A 21,814-nucleotide genomic window follows, 5' to 3' on the forward strand; every position below is an offset into this window, starting at 1 on the left:
CTGTGTTTCTTCATCGTGCTTTTACTTAAAATTCATCGTCGAATGTATGTAATGGGAAGGCGCTTTTCTTGGTCAGCATAATTTGTGAATTGTTTTGTGAAAATTAATTATTAGAAATACAAGATTTCTTTTGAAATTAATTTAATTAATTGAAAAACATACTGGTCCTTCGTCACCATATAAATTTGAACCTTTGGAAATTTCGTGTGCTTAACTTGGTGTGGTTGATTGGGAATATTTTCGAGATTTTTTTTGTGGTGCATCGTGCATGGCCACATACATTTTCGTTTTCTGCGAACTTATTCCATCTTAAGAAAGAGCTACTCAATATCTTCAGATCGTGTTAAAAGATATTCTTGTTTTTGAGATTCGTGAAATTTCTGTTTTTTCTTTTTTTTTTTTGTTATTTCATTCACGCGCTATGAATGTCGTTAAGGCAAAACGTGGTCGTGCCAAGGGACGGCTGACCAAAGCAGCAGATTTCGCTGCCACGGTGGATATAAATACTCCACTTGCTATGCTACAAATACGTCTCGAGAAATTGGAGGAAACGTGGTCCGATTTCATAGCGCTCCAAGATGAGATGTATTTGTACATTGATGAGGATGAATTCGTAGACCCAGAACCTGAGTTCTATGAATATGAGGCAAAATATTTTGTTGCGCATTCGGTCTTATCAAGCTTTATTAAAGTTAAATTATCGTCTCAACCTGCTAGGGAAACGGTTGCTGAAAAGTTGGCGGGTCAACAAGCCGCGTTTTTGGAGAAGTTGAACTCCACCCCAGGCAAATCGTCGGTTAACCTTCCTAAGATAGGAGTGTCAAATTTTTCTGGTGAATACGAGGACTGGCCTGCCTTTAAGGATATATTCATTAGTTCTATTGACCAGAATCCTTCAATAACTCCTGCACAAAAGTTTTACTACCTTAAGAGTTACTTGAGTGGTACAGCAGCCGACTTGGTTAGCCATATGAAGCTTACGGATAGTAATTATTTTGAGGCTTGGGATAGGTTGGAGAAACGGTTTGATAGGTCTCAACTAATAATTCAGTCGTTTATAAATTCATTTGTCTCATTGCCATCGACTAATTCTTCCAACGTTGCTTTGTTAAGAAAGATAACAGACGGTGCTGACGAGGTCATTAGGGGTTTAAATGCTCTCAATACAACAGGTCGCGATCCCTGGTTAATCTTTCTTTTAAATCAGAAGCTTGATCCAGATACGAAGCAGGCGTGGGCTGAACATTTGGGGTCAAAGGAAGGTCCCACAATAGATGAACTTCTCGAATTTTTACAAAACCGTTGTGCGTGTTTGGAATCTTGTTCTACTCCTGTTCGACACTCTAAGATTCGAAACAAAACTCAAGGGAGTTTAAAGTCTCATGTCGTTGAATCTGTACAGAGTTGTTTGGAATGTAAAGGAAACCATAACTTACCAAGTTGTAAGAAGTTCCTTGCTCTTGATGTGGAGGCTCGTCGGCGTTTTGCTAAGGAAAGGTCATTGTGTTTCAACTGTTTACGACTAGGTCATGCTGCAAATAAATGTTTTTCTAATAATCGTTGCAAGGTTTGTAAATCGAGACACCATTCTCTAGTTCATCCGGAAGTAGCTGCAATTAATACATCGACAAATCTTGCTAATGAGCAGGCACCACTTGTTGCTCCAGGTACATCGAGTTCTTCGTTTTCAAATTCGGTTCCGTCGTCGGTGGTTAGTCATCATTCTTCTGAGCCCAGTCACAGTTTTCACACAATTCTCCCAACAGCTGTTGCCAAATCTCAGGATAAGGAAAGGTCGTTCCATAACATTCGTATGCTTCTTGATACTGGTTCACAAGTTTCGTTCATTACTGAACAGACTGTTCAGCGCTTGGGACTTCGTCGAAGTCAATCTCGGATACCGGTTCTTGGCGTAGGTTCGACATCAGCAGGTGTTACCAATGGTATAGTGACACTGAGGCTTATTTCTCGATTCAGTTTAAAGTTTGTTGACGTAGATTGTCATGTCCTATCGAAACTTACATCATTGCTGCCGGAATCTCCCGTGGACAATATCGACTTAGGAAAACTTGTGACTGTTGAGCTCGCTGATCCTTATTTTAATAAGCCAGGTCCTATTGACGTGTTGATTGGAGCAGATAAGGTTTTCGACATAATAACTGGACCATCTAATAGCACAATCGCTGGGGTTCCTAATTTAGTTCCTACTATTTTTGGATCGGTTGTTGTAGGAAGATCTACACAAAATTCTGCTCATGTTAATAAGGGTATTAAGACATTTTGTACGCAGCTAGATCTTTCTTTTTTTACGCACTTGAATCAATCGTTTTGTACGCAGCTGGATCATTCGCTTGCATTTGATCTACAAAAATTCTGGCGTTTAGAGGAAATTTCTGAAGAACCAGCCCTTTCAATCGATGACCAACGTGCTGAAGAGTTTTTTCAAAAAACGCATCAAAGACTTCTTGATGGTCGTTATGTCGTAAAGTTGCCTTTCAAGTCTAATGAAAAATTAAATTTTGGGAACTCTTTTAGTGTTGCACTTCACCGTCTTCATTCAATCGAACGTAGATTTTTGTCAAATCCTTCGTTAAGGGAAAAGTACCAAATGTTCATGGATGAGTATTTGTCGTTAGGTCATATGGAAGAAGTTCCTGCTGATGAAATATACCAATCCTCTTACAACTCGTACTATCTTCCTCATCATGCGGTGTTTAAGAACGATAGCAGCACCACAAAAGTAAGAGTAGTTTTTGACGGATCAGCTAAAACGAATCACAATAGATCCTTGAACGATTCACTTCTTGTTGGACTAACAATCCAACGTGATATCTTCTCTGTTTGCCTTCGTTTTAGACGACATTTGTACACCATTTCAGGAGACATCGAGAAGATGTATCGACAAATTCGTATTTCACGTGATGATATCGATTATCAAAGAATACTGTGGCGTAAAAACCCAGATGAACCCGTGAAACACTTCCGACTATTGACCGTCACGTATGGAACTGCATGCGCTCCTTTTTTGGCAATTCGGACACTCAAGCAGCTGGCTTTGGATTCTTCTGAATCATATCCTCTTGCATCTGCAACTGTCCTTAACGATTTTTATGTCGATGATGTAATCACTGGTGCAGATACAATAGAAGAAGTCATCACTCTTCAGAAGGAATTAGTAGAACTGCTAAAAAAGGGAGGATTTAATTTACGCAAGTGGACAACAAACTGCTGGCCACTGTTGCTTTCATTACCAGGAGACCAACGTGAGATGTCCCCAGTAGAGTTCGAGGATTCTACTTCAGTCAAAATCTTAGGATTGCAATGGTGTCCTTCAAAAGATCGGTTCACTTACAAGGTCGAACTAAGTGAATCAGTTGTGTGTACCAAACGTCGAATACTGTCCGAGGCTTCTAAAACTTTTGACCCTTTGGGATTTCTAGCTCCAATTGTTGTTGCGGTGAAAATTCTCCTTCAGGATTTGTGGAGGGAAAAACTGAGTTGGGATGAAGAACTTCCAAAAGAACTGGCTGATCGATGGACGATTCTCCGACAAGAGTTACCCCTCATCAAGGAAATTCAAATCCCTAGAATCATCTGGACAAACAAAAACAATTGTGAGTTCCATGGATTTTGTGACGCGTCTCTGGACGCATATGCAGCTGTGGTATATTGTAGAAGTACAAATGTCGACGGTACAGTCTCAGTAGCATTGGTAGCTGCAAAGAGTAAGGTTTCTCCTATCAAAGTTTTGTCTCTTCCTAGATTGGAGCTCTGCGGAGCCCTATTGTTAACACGTCTAATCAATAAACTTAAAATGTCTTTACAGGATAAAGAAATGAAAGTTTTCGCATGGACAGATTCATCAATCGTGCTCCACTGGCTTTCTTCTCCACCAAAACAATGGTCGGTGTTTATCGGCAATCGGACTTCGGAAATCATATCCTCTATTCCTCGTAACCTTTGGAATCACGTTCGATCTGAGAGTAACCCAGCCGATTGTGCAACTCGTGGAATTTCACCCTCTCTTTTGCCCTCAAATGAGCTGTGGTGGAAAGGACCCTCGTGGCTTTGGATGGAGAAAAATCAGTGGCCATATTCAAAATTTTCAATAGAGGAAGTGGAATTTTCAAAGGAAGAATTGGAAGAAAGGAGAAACCCGAAAATGCAGGTATTTTTGTCAAATGCTATTGAAGATAACATGTTGCAAACTCTTATAAACAATTCTTCGGAGTACTACAAATGTATTAGAGTCATTGCAACAATGTTTCGGTTTCGGTTTAACTCGCGTATTTCAAAGGAGTTCTCTGCACTTCGTAATTATCAACCTTTGTGTGTGCAAGAACTAATTAAAGCTAAAATAACAATGCTAAGGTTTAGCCAGTTAACATCGTTTTCGTCAGAAATTAACGCGTTAAAAAATGGTAAGGAATTATCCAAAAAACATAAACTTGTAAGCCTTTCGCCTTTTATTGATTCCGACGGGTTACTTAGAGTTGGTGGTCGTGTGGAAAGAATCCGTTTTTCGCGTCCGTTCAGTAAGGTTGGTGTTGACTATGCCGGGCCGATAACGTTAAGACTATCTCGCGGAAGAAACCCTAAATTCGTTAAAGCATATATTGCTCTATTTGTCTGTTTTGTTACCAAAGGTATTCACCTTGAACTCGTTGGTGATTTGTCGACAAATGCATTTCTGATGGCTTTAGATCGGTTCTGTGCGCGTCGCGGAAAGCCAACCGAAATTTGGAGCGACAATGGAACGAATTTCCATGGTGCCAAACGTTTGCTGAATGAGATGTACCAATGCGTTGTGAATGAACACCATCAACAGATTGTCATTGATCATCTTGCCAAGGACAATATCACATGGAAGTTCATTCCACCATCAGCGCCTCACTTTGGAGGCTTATGGGAGGCTGGTGTTAAGTCGGTGAAGCAGCACTTGAAACGAGTGATCGGTGAACATATCCTAACGTACGAAGAAATGTACACTCTTCTTGCCAAGATTGAAGGTCTCTTGAATTCACGTCCAATGTGGCAGACATCGGATACGGAACCCAGTGCACTTTCACCTTCTCATTTTATGATTGGGGAGGCATACACCTCAGTTCCTCATCCTGATTTGGTAAATTCTAAAAATTCTGTTCAAACTAATTGGTATCTTTTACAGAAATTATCTCAAGGGTTTTGGAAAAGATGGCATCAGGAGTATTTAACATCACTCCAACAAAGGCAAAAATGGCGAAACATCCAACCAAATTTGTCTGTTAATGATGTCGTTTTATTAAAAGAACCAAATCTTCCACCATCTAAATGGATTCTTGGACGTATAATCGCTACACATCCTGGAGATGACGCTAAGGTTCGAGTTGTCACAGTACGAACAATGAATGGAGAGTATACACGGCCAGTTGTTAAAGTTGCCCCACTTCCATTTGCTGAAAGATCATAGTCTTTCAGGGGGGGCTGAATGTTCAGGAATGAACATCATTTATTTATTTATTATTACTAAATATTAATTATTTATGATTTCTTTTATCTATTCTGTTTTGTTTGTTAAAAAGGTAAAAATACCTATCAAAAAACATTTATGTTCCACACTTTGCCAAACATAATCATACATTACCCTATAATAATTTGTTTCATGTTAAAAACTTTTCTTACTCTCTAGCTGTTCTTTTCATATTTTTGTTTCTCTTAAATTGTTGTTTAAATCATACATTTTTGTTACTCACTGGAAAATTACTCTCTAACTGTTCACTACATAACATATTATTCAGTTATAATTTTGCAAGTGCCAAATTTGCAAATTAAATCTTAAATCTTCCTCTTTCTGTTTGGAACCACCGAGTAAGCATCATCATTTCATCATTATAATAATAAAATAAATATTTTGCTGTGTTTCTTCATCGTGCTTTTACTTAAAATTCATCGTCGAATGTATGTAATGGGAAGGCGCTTTTCTTGGTCAGCATAATTTGTGAATTGTTTTGTGAAAATTAATTATTAGAAATACAAGATTTCTTTTGAAATTAATTTAATTAATTGAAAAACAACCATTGACATTAGTTGCGTGCGTCGTTCTTTTCAAACGTGGAAACTTTTTTATTTTTATTTCAAATTTTTCGAAAAAACTTTGGCAATTTTAAATTTATATTTGTTCAACAATCTTATCAGAATCCATTTAAGACTTTTATCTGAAAAGTGCATTGCGTATATCTCGAAATATTAACATTTCAATGCAACCATGTCAAACAAATTTTTGATTATTTTTTTTTTATGAGAGCTTATTTCAAACCCCATTTTCTCCGCTTTTTTTTGTTGTTGATATTTTTAGATATTTCTGTATTAAATGCTTATATGTATAACACAGCAAATAAAGTACCTGGGCACTACTGTTTTTATAGAGAGAAAGTAAAATCTGGATAATTATCTGGATTTTTTCAAAAAATCTATACAGATAAAGTTTTTGTTGCTTTTAACACGCAAATTGTTTTGATTTCAAATATCTCGATGTCGTTTTTTGCACAAAATCTATATAATATGTAAATAAACAAAAAAAAAACACACCTATTTTTAATTGAATAATAATACATTCGCAAAACACGCTGAAATATTAGACAAATGAAGTTTATAGATTAAATAATGACATTATGAAAATAGAAATTACATTAAACTATTACAAATTAGTGTTAAAAGGAAAAAATAGTAGCTGTTGAGTGTAAATACAAGAAATTTTGTTCAAAATCTTAAAATCCTAAAATTTAAAATCTTACTCGTTAGGGTGTGTCACTTTTGTATGCCCGAAAAAAAGTACTCTAATTTTGCTAAGGTTTAATAATATGTAAAAATCGTTCATGTTTGGCTCGCTCAAATCGGTTGAAGTCTTTAAAAAAAAATAACGATTTTATATGAAAAAATGATTTTTCTTATTATTTCGCAGCTTCTTTACTAAGTGTTCAATTTCAACAAATACCAGCTTAAAAGCTTTTTCGTGGAACTATCACGAGAAAGCCTAAACATTTTTTTTTAATCCAAACGGCGCAATAAAAAAAAACATGTAGGTATTTCAAAAAAGCCTAAAAATCCAAATTTCTTCAAATTCTTCCTATATTTTGAACGAGCCAAAGATATTAATAAAAATGAAAATTGTAAAAGCAGAATTTAATTTTGATAAGCGATGCAACATTTAAAAGCTATTACCTACATTTGAAAATTCGATAGTTGAGCACTTTGATACACCCTAATGTGCAAGTCTCTTACTCAATGGTTTTATGCTAGCAGTTATAATGAAATTGAAGATATCTTTTAACACGTTTCTAAAGAGTAACTCCATCTAGGAAGCTTTACTCAGTTTTGTGGAGAAGAAGGCAAATGAGGTCTTAATTCTTGTTTTTATTCTTGGTAGTGATTGTATTGGACGGTTCATTATCGAAATTAGAATTTACCTGAAGTTTTAAGCTTCTATGCTCTCCGAAATTGTTTATTGTTAGTTTCTAAGATGTAAAACAGAACGGCGCGGCGTTTAAGACCCAAAAAACTATTTAATGCCTAAAAACTTGCCTCATTCATTAGCAATAAGTACAAATAAGTGGAAAACCTATAATGAATACCTATAATGAAAATTAAATTGGAGTTATTTTTTGTGTGGCGACAGAGTTACATTTCATGATTCGATCTTATATGTAGGTATAATACAAACTTGAATTCCAAATGAATTATGTTAACATTTTATAGGTATTCCATCAACAAATACCTATAAATAAGAAATAATATAACGCCAATCAAGCCATTTGCTGAATCATCAGCATCCTTAAAGTGCCAACACAATACTCGAAAAAATTCTCCCCAAAGAAAAATATCTAACAGTCCAACTAATTAGTTTCACAAATCAAAATGTAACTCATAACTATGGAGACAATTAGTCTGCGGATTATCCTGACCCAGACCAACTCTTATGAAAGGCCATAAAAGAAAAGGTAAGGAATGACAATAAAAAAAAGTATAAAGCAATAGCAATTTTTTATTGATGACAATGTCCGATTGAAAAGTCACCAACGCACGCGCAATCTGACAGAAATAAAAATTATCGAAATAAAAAAAAAAGAAAACAAAAAAACAAAACCATATCGAATAGAGCGGCCATATTAGTTTTCTTCCTGTCAGAATCACCCGCCTCATTCTAGAAATAAAAAAATAGAAGCTAATGGGAGATGCAATGTCTAGAATTTAATCTCCGCACAAAGCCGGAAGTATTGAGAACGTATAGCAATTCGATTGGGAACCGTGAACGTGAGTGAACCAAACATTGCGCTCTAGAGTTCCCAAAAACAAAATTCTCGTTAGCTTACTCGCACTAGAATCTAGAATCGTAAAAAAAAGGAAAAAACCCAAATGAATGAAGAACAATATACAAAATGACAATCGAAGACGACCGGTCATATCCATGAGGTACAAACAAATGTTCGTTAAAAAATAAAGGAACAACCATCTCAAATGGAATTTATCGAAAACATATAAATTATCGTTTTATATATTTAATAGGATCACGTTTAATTGTGTTAAATGGCTTCCGGAATTTCACCCTCAGGGACATTCACTGTGGAGACCTTTGTATACGGCAAATAACTTGGGTCGGTCACACTCATAGCCACTCTATAACCAATGTCACCGCCGCCGTCGCTGTTCGTATGTCGGAAACGTGCACTTTTGTATGAGGAATTGACAAAGCGAACAAAACGCCCAAGGACCTTATATGTCGATTAGCGAAAATTAAAAGAGTGCCATAGTGAAAGTAATTGGCTTGATGGAGATGAAGAGAGTTCGGATGTTGGGAACTGTCATCAGGATGTGCTATAGAATGAACAGGACACAACCATATGAGTGGCCTGGCCACACGCACACATACCTGTGGGAAATGTCAACCTAACCTACCTATCTTCCTGTCATTGCGAGCTCATCCTTTGTGATTAATTTCAATTTATTATTGTGAAATTTAAAAATTGCTTTAGGTCATTCGGTTTGACGAGAGAAGATTTTCAACCCTTTTTAAAAGAACAAGATAAAATTGTTTTTTATATTTTGCTCGTAAACAATTTTTATAATCATTTCAAAAGCTTCAATGAACTTTAATAAATTGAATTTCATTTTATCTCATGTTCGAAAAAAAATCTTGTAATTCAATTACGGAATAAACACAATGATTGAAGCTTTGACGAAATATTTTGGGACTACTTAAAAACAAGTCAATTTTCGCAAACAAAAAAGCAACGCCATATTTCCGTTATGCGGAAAAACTAATAACGCAGTCTAGTTCACTAAGATAATTACGTAAACCAAACACAATCGAAATCGTTGGAGACGACTTAAGGGGTTGGTTATAATCTGGTTGTAAGTTCGAAAAATTGTGCTTTTTTGTGAAGAGGCTTTTTATTAAATAAATACATACAATAAATGTACATTATAGCGAATTTAATGTAATTCGCGAAGAAAGAAATCGTTTTTTGGAAAGAAAATTTTAAATCGAATTACTGTCAGATAAATTATTCCTTCGTTCATTAACTGGCAAAAGTATCTAAGAAGATCGTGTGCAAATTTCAAGCCGATCGGTCCAGCCGTTTATTAGAAATTTTCCTCACCGACTTTGAAAACATCGTTTCGAGAAAAATGCGTTTAAAAATTTTGAGAACCATGTACCTAAACTAAGTTAGAAAGTCTTCACAAATACGCTTATTTATCCGAAACTAATTGCCGTATCAATGTGAAATTTTCGGACAATATTCTTATTATAGATTATTCAAAATATACAACTAGATATAACGCCTAAAGAAAATTGCAATACCTTGAAAACTTTTTATATGAGGTGTTCGTTAAAAAGCAGGTATTAAAAAAATAAAAAAAAATTATAAAATTCTGCTCACTGCATATCAAGTTTATCAGTTTACATGGTGTAAAACACAAAAATACTCGTTTTTCACATAAAATTCTAAACAACATTTTAGGTATGAATCTTATTAATCTAAAAAATGTCGGGTGCCAGTAGAAAGTAACCGGTAACTTGATGTTTAAATGCATAGGACGCTTTTTGACTTATTTTCTAGTAATTGTTTATTTGAATTATAAACCCTCAATAAAATTCCGATAGTTTTTATTTTAATTGTATCATCAAATCGTGAACTTAAAACCGTTGTAACCCAAGATCGCAAATTTTAAAATTAATAATGGTCAATCAACTTGCCTTTAACTATAATAAAACAAGTATTTTTAAAAAAATTCAATATCTTCATTATTTACTTAGTTATTTCAATAAGGGCCATTTTCAATAGTCAGTTAAACAGTCAGTTAGTACTTATTCCTAAGGACAGAGAAAAAATCAATTTTTCAACAAGCAGATATAGCTTATTCCTAAGAATAAAACTATCTGCTTCTTTCAGAGACGAATAAAAATTATTCTAAGGAATAATCTCAACAAAAATATTGTGTCAGTTGTCAAAGCTGTTTTGAAAAAATTTTGAAAAAAATACAGTGGAACACAAGAAAACAAAAACAATCATGAATAAAAATGACGTTTAATTTTAAATATTTTTGAATTTGACAAATTTTTTTTGTTATTCTGTAGAATAAATTATTCTTGATTGAAAAATTCAATGTTTTTATCTGATTGTTAATGAGCCTAATAACTTTATTCGTCGAACAGTTAACTGACTGTTTATTAGAAGATTGAAAAATTGGCTCTAAGTTTAAATAATTTATTTTTGTATATTAAAGCAAAATCAAACAAAAAACTATCTAATATTTATTTTAAGGTACATTCCTAAAATCCAAAAATAAAACTCCATTAATTTATGCAGGAAAAATATTTTTTTTCTGAATTTCGCAGTTTTGCTCATTTTCAAAAAAAGCCGAACTTTCAATCTTAACTGCCATTTAAAAACCATTTATTAGAAAATTATTTTACTATTTTGATAAAGCAATATTTTGAAATTATGTTATAAGCTTCAAAAGAAGAAAAATATATGTAGTTTGTACAGATTTTGTGGGATCTTTGTTGGTTTGTAACAGATATGTGACATGGGGCTACAAGGGGTTAAAGTGAAAATTTACTATGCAGTGTAGTTATAGTTTCAATGTTTAAAAAGTTTTGTTTTCGAAAAAGAAGCTTTGAAATATTTTTTTTTCAGTTACCAGTTAAAGTGCCATCATGCTCCTTGCATTATTTCATTTTGAAGATTTTGATATGTATCTAAACGTTGGTTGATTGATTACGAACAATTTTCATGTCTAATGATAGGTATTTAAATCTGTTTATTGTCTTAAAATTATCTAAAATCTGGAATTATGAAGTCACTCTCAGTAAGTACCTAATTGCTTTCGAGATCAGTTGTCAGTAGTCTATTGTGTCTAGAAGGGTTTAACGGCAACAAGAACGATTTTATCAAAACACATTGACTATTTTGGAAATTTCTTTGAATTTGTTCGTTCAATCAATTCATCTACAATTAGTTTTTATAAAAAAAAAAAAATCAAACAACTTGATAGGAAACAAAGCTTTGGAAAACTAAAATCTTATCAAGTTTGTAGTTCAGCTCTTTTGTTTCTCGTCATAAAAGTACTAACCTAGTTTTTCTAGTATCAATTTTTATAAGACTTGCTCGGAAAAGTACAAGTTGAGGTAGTTGAGTGAAGTCACTTAAAACATGAGATAAATGTGAATCTTTCAAAAACATCTTTGAATTGAAAAAAATAAGATCTGCAGTAATGAATAAATGCGCTAATTATTTTCATAAGAGTCAGGGTGAACTAAAGAACTGCTTCGACCATCTCCACTTCGAAAAATGGATGTTTGGTGTTTTTTTAAGAGCTCAAAAGAAAATTGACTATTGAGTACAATAGAAGTAGACTGCAAGTATAATATTTTATCAAAACAAATTCAACTAAAATTCTTCAAGTTGTCAACAATCTGTTTTGTTTTCAATCAAAACAATAATATTTTGGTGCAATCTTCAAATAGGTACTGTTTGTATTTTAAAATGTCAAATCTGACACCTATGCAAATATCTGTATTATATGATTGCAACATTTTTCATCCCAAAATGATTAATAATAATAATACATAAATTGAAAAGAAGAGATTTCATTCTCATAAAAAAGAAAACATTCTTCTTTTAAAATTTTTGAAAAATGCTTTTTTCCAGGAAAGAAAAATTCCCACACTATTGCTCCAGCAAAGAAGAACGAAAACAAAACGATTTAACACCGGGCATCATCAAAAAACCCCAGGAAGTTCCCAAACGCGCTCATCAATGCATACATGGTTCGCATTCATTGATAAATAGAAAAATACCTGTCTTTTGTATGGAAACACCCTCCGATTTTCTTGAACCTGCCTATATAGCTAATGTTTACACCAGCAACGATAACAAAACATTGAAATATTAACAATAAACGACAATGAGTTATTTTCGTCCTTTTGTACGAAAAGAAGACCATTTTCTCAACTTTTTATATTTTGAAATCCAATGGTTATTTTTTTCTTCTTTACATTCTTCGGTAACAACTACTTCCTTCAAGTGTGGAAGCTGTTTTGCTCGGAGGTTCATAAAGATCTGTTAACTATTTCATAATAGGTGTTGATAATGAAGGAAGGTAATTGCTTTTTACTTCCTGACAGTTTTGTATCGTTTTTACTTATTTTTTTTTTTGTTGTGATTCATACAAATAATTCGTTCCTCATAAGGAAGTAAGGTGCCGACTCTTTTTTTTTTTGATAAGGGGAATTCATCTTTGCCGAAACTGTAGCAGAACTAATTAAGAAAGTAAATTCAATGGGTTGGATTCAACACAGGAAATTTTTGTTTTGAGATTAATCGAATGATTCTTATGAATCCCTGAGTAAAAATAGAAATTATAATTGTTAAAGAAAAAAATCAAAAAATCTTGACCGCCACACCACCGCCATTTGGCGGAAAATTCTGGCGCACCACCGCCGCACGACTGCACCACGACCGCACCATTTCATTTTATTTGAAAAATTCGCTGCACCATGATACATAATTTTGGATTATTGAAAAATAAAAAATAAAAACTACAGACGAGAACTAGACTCGAACCCGAGTATCCAGAGTACTTTCAGTTAGAAGTCCAACCCCTCGACCACTAAGTCATGTTTGTACGAACTGGCAATTTGTTTGTTCAAAATAACTTTGAAGACGACTTAAACACTTGTATAAGTACGAGAGTAGAATTTTTGATCATGGTGCAGTCAAAATGAAATGGTGCGGACTTGGTGCAGCGGTGGCGCGGCGGTTTAGAAATTTTTAAAATGGTGCGGACGTGGTGCAGCGTAGGTGCGGCGGTTTAGTAACATCTGATAATGGTGCGGACTTGGTGCGGCTGTCAAAAAGTGGTGCGGAAGTGGTGCAACTGTCATGCAATGGAATTCCATGTCGGCTTCCATTCCGGGTCGACTTGAGATATCTGCAATATGTTTTATTAATTTTTCCCCTTGAGTACCTTTATTGTCGTGTATCAAAAAACTCTTAACTCAATTGATTCAATAAAAAATCACTTTTTACACGCATTTCATTAAACCCTTGACTACAAATCCTCTTCTATACCTACAATATTCGATTATCCTAATTATCCACTCGAAATTGATCCATTCACCAGCAGCAGCATTTCATCCCTGATGTAAGACCTTCTATAGAATCACTTTTGAATGTCCTTTTAACAAAACAAAAAAAAAAATATATATATAAAAACGAACACAAATGAAAGAAGAGAAAACAATTGAAAAAGGATTATCGGAAGTAAAATACTGAAAAACCAAGCAAAAATATCTCCATTAGACTGACTGGCAGACACCAGAGCCAACTCGGCATGTGGCACACTCGCATCACTCCGCTGCTATTTAAGGAATCCGATGATGGTATCTCCAAAATCTGTCCAATAATCGCCATCGTTTTCGACCTCGCACCCAAAAGAGACGAAACAACAAAGCAAAAGAAATTCCGTGCGATTTCCCAACTCTTCAACTGGTAGCGATTCACTCCATCTCAATCAGTCAGCAAAGCAGAGTGAGCGGTTGCATGCTGTGTTCTATATCGGATTCAATCTCAAGATTAACGTTCGTTCGGTTTTCAGGATATGATGTGGTTACAGACACACAGAGTGTGCGTGTGTGTTTTTATATTCTTCCTGATGGCAATTCGATGCTTGCTAGAGATATGAAAGGGAAGAAATAAAATAAAATATAACCGAAAAAAATTAGGACTCTCCGACGTTATCTTCTCGAAACACTATTCACAGTGGTTGTCGTTATCTTCGTTGGTAGCCCCACTCCTCGCATCGAACAATTCAATTTGCTCGGTTTTTTTCCCACATCAAAAGGACCTCATTTAGGAAGATGAAGAATAATCTATCCATGGGCGCGTGCACCTTATAAAGTTACACCCAATCATTGGGAATTAGAATTGAAACCAAAGGAGGTTCTGCTTGCTCTTGTGTTATGCTGTTCAGAAAACAAGGAAGCCACTCTCATTCTCTGCGAATTCCAACCATCTTTTTGTTTGTTGGCCTCTTTTAATCTCTGTCTACCGAAACACGTGACTTAACAGATTTCTAATTCATTGCGGATTTCAACTATGAAATATGATTCTAATCCTGAAGACCCTGGCTCTCCCGGGTGGCAGCATGGTTATAACATGGTCGACTGATGAAATTCCTTTTTATATATACACAAAAAGAGGGTGCGTTTTTGGTAGGCAATTAGAATTAAAATATGCATTCAGTTATAGTCAACATTAAAATTTGTAAATATTTATTAATGGATGTGAACCGTTATAAAGAGTTTTGACTAATTTATGAGAACTAATCGCGTCGATAAGGGTTTTTTTTTGTATTCTTGGGATTTTCTAATTGATATACCTGACTTGCTTAAATAGGTGGATAAGCTTTAAACGCGGGGCGTGCAGCGACGACGTTTACTTTTGAACACTAACTTAATTGCTAAATTAGGCTTAAATAGTTTGCAGATTATTTAGTATGTAAAAGTGTTTAAAATTAAATGAGTGGGAAACTCATTATATTCTATGGTTTTTACTGTTCATCTTTGAACTTTGGAGTCTAGTTTTTTACAGTTGACGTTTGTACTCAAAGAATAATGAAAACTAAAACAAGTACAAGTACAAGTTTATTTCCCTGTTTCTCAAGTTTATTTTTGTTCGTAATTAATAAAGTAAAAATATTCGAAAAAAAAAGCTAAGAGAATTAGAAATTAGTTTGTGCCTTCGAGTAACGAAACTATGATAAAAGCCTTAAATAAATATTATGCTTTAGTGTTCTTACCATGTCTTGTCAAAAAGGCTATTAACCCTCTGTAGGCACACCTCTTTTTTGTGACGTGATAGGCACACTGCAGTGCACTGGTGCGAATTTGGTTTATACTTTTTCATGTCGCTAGAACTTTTTTCGGTCACAATATTTTATAGAGAATGAAGTATGAAATTGATGTAGAATATTCCGAGGAATTCGAATATTGTATTCACAATTCCAAAAAAAAATATTTTCACCCTTGTAAAGAGACTTTTTGTGACCACTTTTTTGTAATTTTTTTATTTTTGTCCTGCCAAATTCGCACCCGTGTGCCGACAGAGGGTTAATTACCCAAATTTATAGAAAAATGGTAAGGAAGTTACAAAGGTAATTGTTAAACTCGTCAATGAAAACCTTTCCCAAAATTTCCTTCCAAATCGCTTTGCAATTGGCTTCAGAACAATAATACTGGTCAACAAGGTTTTTGCCACAAGAACCAAAATATACTTTTCTAGTAGTTTTTGGGGTGCTGAATCCGAATCTGAAGACAAAAAAGTTTGATTGGCCTTAGTTTTTGAAATATTACCGTTAGGAAATGTCAAAAAACGTAATTTTGGCTGTTTTCGATTTTATGTTTTTATGTGGAGTAATTCATTATGAATAAATTTGTAACGTTGCCTATAAGAGCTAGTTTTATTCTTTCAAAAAATGTTTAAATCTTTTCGATATCTCTTTTACTGCCCGAGATATTTAAAATTTAAGTAGCGGTCTTTGAATCAGAAACAACACTGGCCAACCAAATTAAACTTTTTTTGCCACAAGAATCAAAATATACTTTTCTAAAAGTTTTTGGGTTTCTGAACTCGAATCCACAATCAGAAAAATTCTATTAGCCTTGCGTTCTTGAAATATTACCGTTATAAAATGTTAAAAAAAGCGGTTTTTTTTTAACGGTTATATTTCAAGAACGGAGGCTAATAGAATTTTTCGATTGCGGATTTGAGTTCAGCAACTCGAAAACCTCCAGAAAAGTATATTTTGGTTCTTGTGGCAAAAATTCTGTGACCAGTGACTTATACTTTAGATTAAGTTTAGTTTCTCTTTGGCTTATTAAATGAATCTTAAGATATCTCGAGCAATAAAAGAGATATCGGGAAAATTTAAACAGTTTTTGAAAGAAGAATATAATATATTATAATAACCGTTACAAATTTGTTTATAATGAGTTACCCCACATAAAAACAGGATCTCGAAAACAGACAAAATGACGTTTTTTAGCATTTTATAACGGTAATAATTAAAAAAATGGAGGCCAATCAAATTCGGATTCGGATTCAGCACCCCAAAAACTACTAGAAAAGTATATTTTGGTTCTTGTGGCAAAAAAAAAGTTAAATTTTGTTGACCAGTGTAATTTACTAAGACTGAAACACTGTTGTTCATTGAAAACACGTTGTATGCAAATTTTAATATAATGCTACCGTATTGCTACCGTAAAACTGTCTTTTCAAACAAGTATACACTTTTTTGAATAGTAAACTAATTTCTTAATTTACAAAAAATAGCTGTTCTCCACCTCTTTTCAAAGTTCTTGATGATTTACGCATTTACAAACTTATATGGAGCGGTAGCCCGCTCTGTTACTGCTTTGTTAAACTTTTCCAAACCTGGTTTCCTTTAGTATCTTTTTAAGAAAATTGGAAAACAACTTTGATAGACTAGCTATAGGAGGAGTCCCGCAAGGGTGAGTGCGTTGGGTCCACTCTTCTTTTCTGTTTTGACGTGATAACGTCTTATAAATCGATGAACCATGGCAGCCACCACAAAAAAGTGACGCCATTTTCTAGCGTTACACTCTCGCACTTTCGCAGTGCGGCAAAAAATTTAAAATAAAAATTAAAAATAAACTATTAGAGATACAAAAATCTCCTAAAGCTATTTGAAAGATAATAATCTAAAGTATAATCCAAATGAAGGATTTTTAAAAATTCCGTCATTTAATAGGGTAAACAGGGGTAAAACGGAAATATGAAATTTGGGCTGAAATCTAAACGCGTGGTCGTAGAGAGTTGATTCTTTTTGTTATAGATAGAGGAGACTGATTTAAGGATAACTGCATTTAAGAAAAAATTCTAAACAATTCTGGAACTCCGCTATAACGTTTTGTTTGAACGTTGATCAGTTGTTGTGGGTATGACAAAATGTTTATTATGTTCTAGGGGACATTTTTTTGACAATTCTAAAGGTGCCAGGTGAAAGATGAAGGAAAACAAAAAATTAGGCGTCTCATACGGATTTTTTCCAACACTCTGCGTTTCGAAATATGAATTTTTGAAAAATATCTACTTTTTTAGGGGTATTTTTGGGTAGTTTTTGATTATTAGCTTTTTTTTGGAGCGTTCAAAAAATCTCAAGTTATATGGGACATGTACGGCTGACAAATGCGAATACATGTGCAAAAAATTGGAATCGTTAAAAGAGTTTTGACTGAATACGGAGAAAAATAAGTTTTTAAAAAACAGGTTTTTTGGCCGTTTTTAACCGATTTTCATCGTTTTTTATTTTTACCTTTTTTTCTTTAATAGATAGAGGAATATTATATATGGAATAATGATAGATCATGACTACGACTATATGTGTGCGAAATTTCAATCATTTTCGTGAACACAATTTTGAGATAACGGTAAAATAAAATTTTACAATTCAACAGGTTATAACTTTTGACCAAGAGCAGATAGAAATTTTATTAAACTTTTATGAGCATCCTGATACAATTACCTTTCATTTGGTATATCACATATAACGCTAGACTAACTACAAGCTACACAATGTTAAATCAAGAAACTTGCGAAAAACATCATACCACCAGTGGAGATCTGTTGCGCCATGAACAACAGCCACCAGTGTGGGAAGTACCGTAATCTCAGTCTGAAAATTCCACATGGTTGACTTTAAAAAATTCTAACTTCTCTTGTAGGCATTTTTGAAATGAGATTGATACCTCATTTGAAAGCTTTCACATGGTATAAAATTTTGTATAGGTTGTTAGGGAAAAAATTCATTTAATAGCATAAGAACATAAAAATAAATGTTTTTTTGCTTTTTTTGATGAAATTTCATCGAGTTTAAAAAATTCTACCTCTTTTTGTAGATGTCTCATAGACTTGATCTATATATACATATATTTTTAGCTAAGACAATAAGCTTTCAGATGGTGTAAAAAATTTTATAGATTGTTAAAAAAAAATGGTTTTAATAGCGTGAGAAGATAAATTTACATGTTTTCTTTGCTTTTTTTGATGAAAATGATTGTTTTAAATAAATTATTTTAATACTTTTTGCTAATTGTAAAAATTTAAAAATGGTTTTATTATTTAGAAGAAATATTTGGCTTTTTAATGGTATAATTTTTTTTGTGAGCTTTAATTAAAATTAAAATTAAAAAAAATTAATATAATGAGAAAAGAAAAAAGGTATTTTTTGTAGCTTTTTCTTGTAAATTATGATTGTTTGAAATAAATAAACCCTTCAAATGGCTCATTTTAAAAGCACGCAACCTGTTTTCTTACGACGTTATCATCGTCCGTAAACCGGCTTTACAGACAACTTCTTTTTATAAACAACCTACTATATCTGCTCTTGAATATTGCAAAATTGTAATGCACGCTGATGATGTTGAAAATGGACTTCGGATTCGGTTTAAGCGACCCTAAAAACCTATGGATTCCACTAAAAATAACAGTTTGAGATAATCATCGGAAAACAACCATTATCTTAAAAACTGTCAATTTTTCGACTTTTTCTATATCCAAAACGATCTTTCCGATTGTTAATTTTTCGTCTATACTGTGGATGCTCTAACTGTTAAATTGAGAAGGATAGGCAAATTGCAAAATTTGACAAAAATTTTAGTAAGCTTAAGTCCTTATTTTCGGGATGTCACCACTACTATTTGAAATTTGCTGCTCTACGTCTACAACTTTTATGATGACAAACAATTATGTAACATGTTATTAATCTAAGTAAAGTCCGATTTCACTATTTCAAGGCTTAAAAAAGCTGAAAAAAAATATATAATGGTAAGGTTTTCAAAGAAAACAAGATTTTTAAGTGATTTTCAGTTCGAGTTACAAACTGACAGATCCAACGAGGAGGTTTTGTTACGTTCTGCTCTCAAATATTTGTAAGTTTTCCTTTTGTATGGTAGATTACTAAATTTTTGTTTTGCAAAATTGAACAAAATTGAACAAAATTGAACGGAAAACAAAAAGTAATATTAGAAGAGATTGCGAGTTATATTAGGTCAATTGATTTGGGAGTTCCGCAAGGATCTGTTATGGGACCCATACTCTTTTTGATTTACATACATAAATTCTTTGTTTAGGATGACGATGTCGGCTTAAGCTTTGATCTTATAATATGGCGCATATGAAATGGGATTTAAGTTTGTTCAGGATTTGGTTCATTTCAATATAACTGAAGTTCTTAGCAACTTTTGCTTAACGATATAACCTTTCATACATTTTGTATGAAGTATAATTGTAGTTATGTTTCAAAATCCAGGTAAAGTATTTTCACAAGTGACTGCACATTTAAAAATATTATAGTTTTAGATTGTTGGTGGTTAAAACCTTTTGATATTGCAACAGTCAATTGAATTTATCTCAAAAAAATTACCCTAATTTTGCTAAGTAAATTACAAAAATCAAAATTCTTTTTATCGATTTCACAGAGTTGCACACTTCAACAATCATTATAATGACATGCGAGTGCAATATTTGGCACTCTATTGTCTGTGATATATCCTTCGAATGTTCATTAACAACAATACAAAATATTGCCTAACAAAGTGAATATAGTCAATAGTCACACTATATAAGTGAAGTCCTAGAAATGACTCTTAGGGTAGGTTTCTTCTATGGGTAGGTATAAGTTTACTTTTATTTCAATTGTAAAAAGTGGTGTTAGCTTTTGTGTAAAAAGACTTGTTACAACTGTTGCAACAACAAAAATAACGAAACAAGGAATTCCAATAAATACCAATTTGCAACTTCATCCTTAGTCTCATATATTTCTGCTTCGAACTGCTGTTGTTGTTAAATGAAATGTTGTCACTTGAGTCTAACTGAAATTCAATGCAGCAGAGTTGCACACCCTTCCTGCTCCACTTCACTTACTTCCAAAGTAATGGAATATTGTCAATGCAAGTGACACCCCGCGCAACAAACCAAACTGCAGGTCAATTGCAAGCGAGACCTGCTTCCAGACGTATGGTCAGTCCGTTGTTGTCTTCGGTCCTATTTTTTTTTTTTTGTAACAAAACGGAAATAGTAGGTGGGAAGCCAATAGATGGCAGAGTATATATTAAATTTAGTTATTTCACTAAGGAACGAACAAGCAGAAGAAGAAGAAGAAAACTAGTAAACAATGCAAAATGCGAAAAGGAAACCACTCGCAGCTATTTTAATCCAATTGTAGAATGCCAGTAAGTTTTCATGTTTGCACAGTCGTTTGCCGCGCCCCACCGACCGCCCCAGGCCAGCAGTGGCCACCACCACCCCCTTCCTGTAGTGTCATTGTCGTTGACGTTGTTCGCAACATGAAATGCAACACAACGTTCCTAGGAGTGCGGACGTCAGCAGCGAACTGCGAAGACCGGTGCGGTCAGGCCTGGGCAACTAAAAAAAGAGAAAAAAAAGCAACATTCATTGCAAAAGTGCATGCGAAGCACAAACCAACACTTAAATGTCGACCGAAATGTTTTTTTTACAGATATAAAACAACATGAACTAGTTCTCCTTTGCTGATGGTTCGGTCCCGGCCTGGCCCGGAGACTACATGAATGCAAAATGCAAGCGCTATATAGGAACAGCAGAAGAAGAAAGAACGCGCAAAGAAGCCCCTGGATGGCGGTGGCTTGTTGCGGCGGCGGTGGATGGCGGCCGCCGACGACAATGGTGGCGACTGCAGCACCTCCATCAGCAAGCAAAACAAGCCCCAGGTCCGGGAAAATTGCAAACGGAATGTAATAAAATAAATAATTGAAGGAAATTCTATTCGATTGAAGAGGCCATACTTTGGGGCAACACGAATGCGAAGAAGACCAAACAAAAACAACAACAAAATTGTTGAGGAAAACGTGAAAATGACCTCCCTATGTTAGGTTTCCGAAGGGTGGTGGGGAGGTAGAACGTAGAGGACGTACAATACTCAAATGACGTTTGCAAAACTAAAAAAAAAAAAAAAAACTAAAAACACGAACAACGACGGATACTCTCTTCCGTGTATTCGAGAGTACTTCTAGGTATTTCATTACATGAAAATTTACAAAAATAATTTTCTTCTTCTATGTAGATTATATGACTACACTGTGACGGTAGATATCTGCTGTGTCGTCGTGTTTCTCTGAATGGAATTTCCAATTCAATTATAATTTAAAAAAAAAGGAGAAACTCATTTCGAATGAACGTTTGTACCTGCTAAAAAGTACGGTTTGTCAGTCATT

At 34.1% G+C, this 21,814-nt stretch overlaps 1 protein-coding gene across 1 annotated transcript; it reads left to right on the top strand.

Moving 5' to 3' along the window:
• Nucleotides 1–421: 421 nt before the first annotated feature.
• On the top strand, nt 422–5,449 carry LOC129909767 (uncharacterized). The gene has a single exon (XM_055986837.1). It carries the CDS (start codon nt 422–424, stop codon nt 5,447–5,449), a length of 5,028 nt encoding a protein of 1,675 aa, XP_055842812.1.
• Nucleotides 5,450–21,814: the final 16,365 nt, after the last annotated feature.

Source organism: Episyrphus balteatus, chromosome 2 (assembly GCF_945859705.1).
Source record: "Episyrphus balteatus chromosome 2, idEpiBalt1.1, whole genome shotgun sequence".
Taxonomy (NCBI): Eukaryota; Metazoa; Arthropoda; class Insecta; order Diptera; family Syrphidae; genus Episyrphus; species Episyrphus balteatus.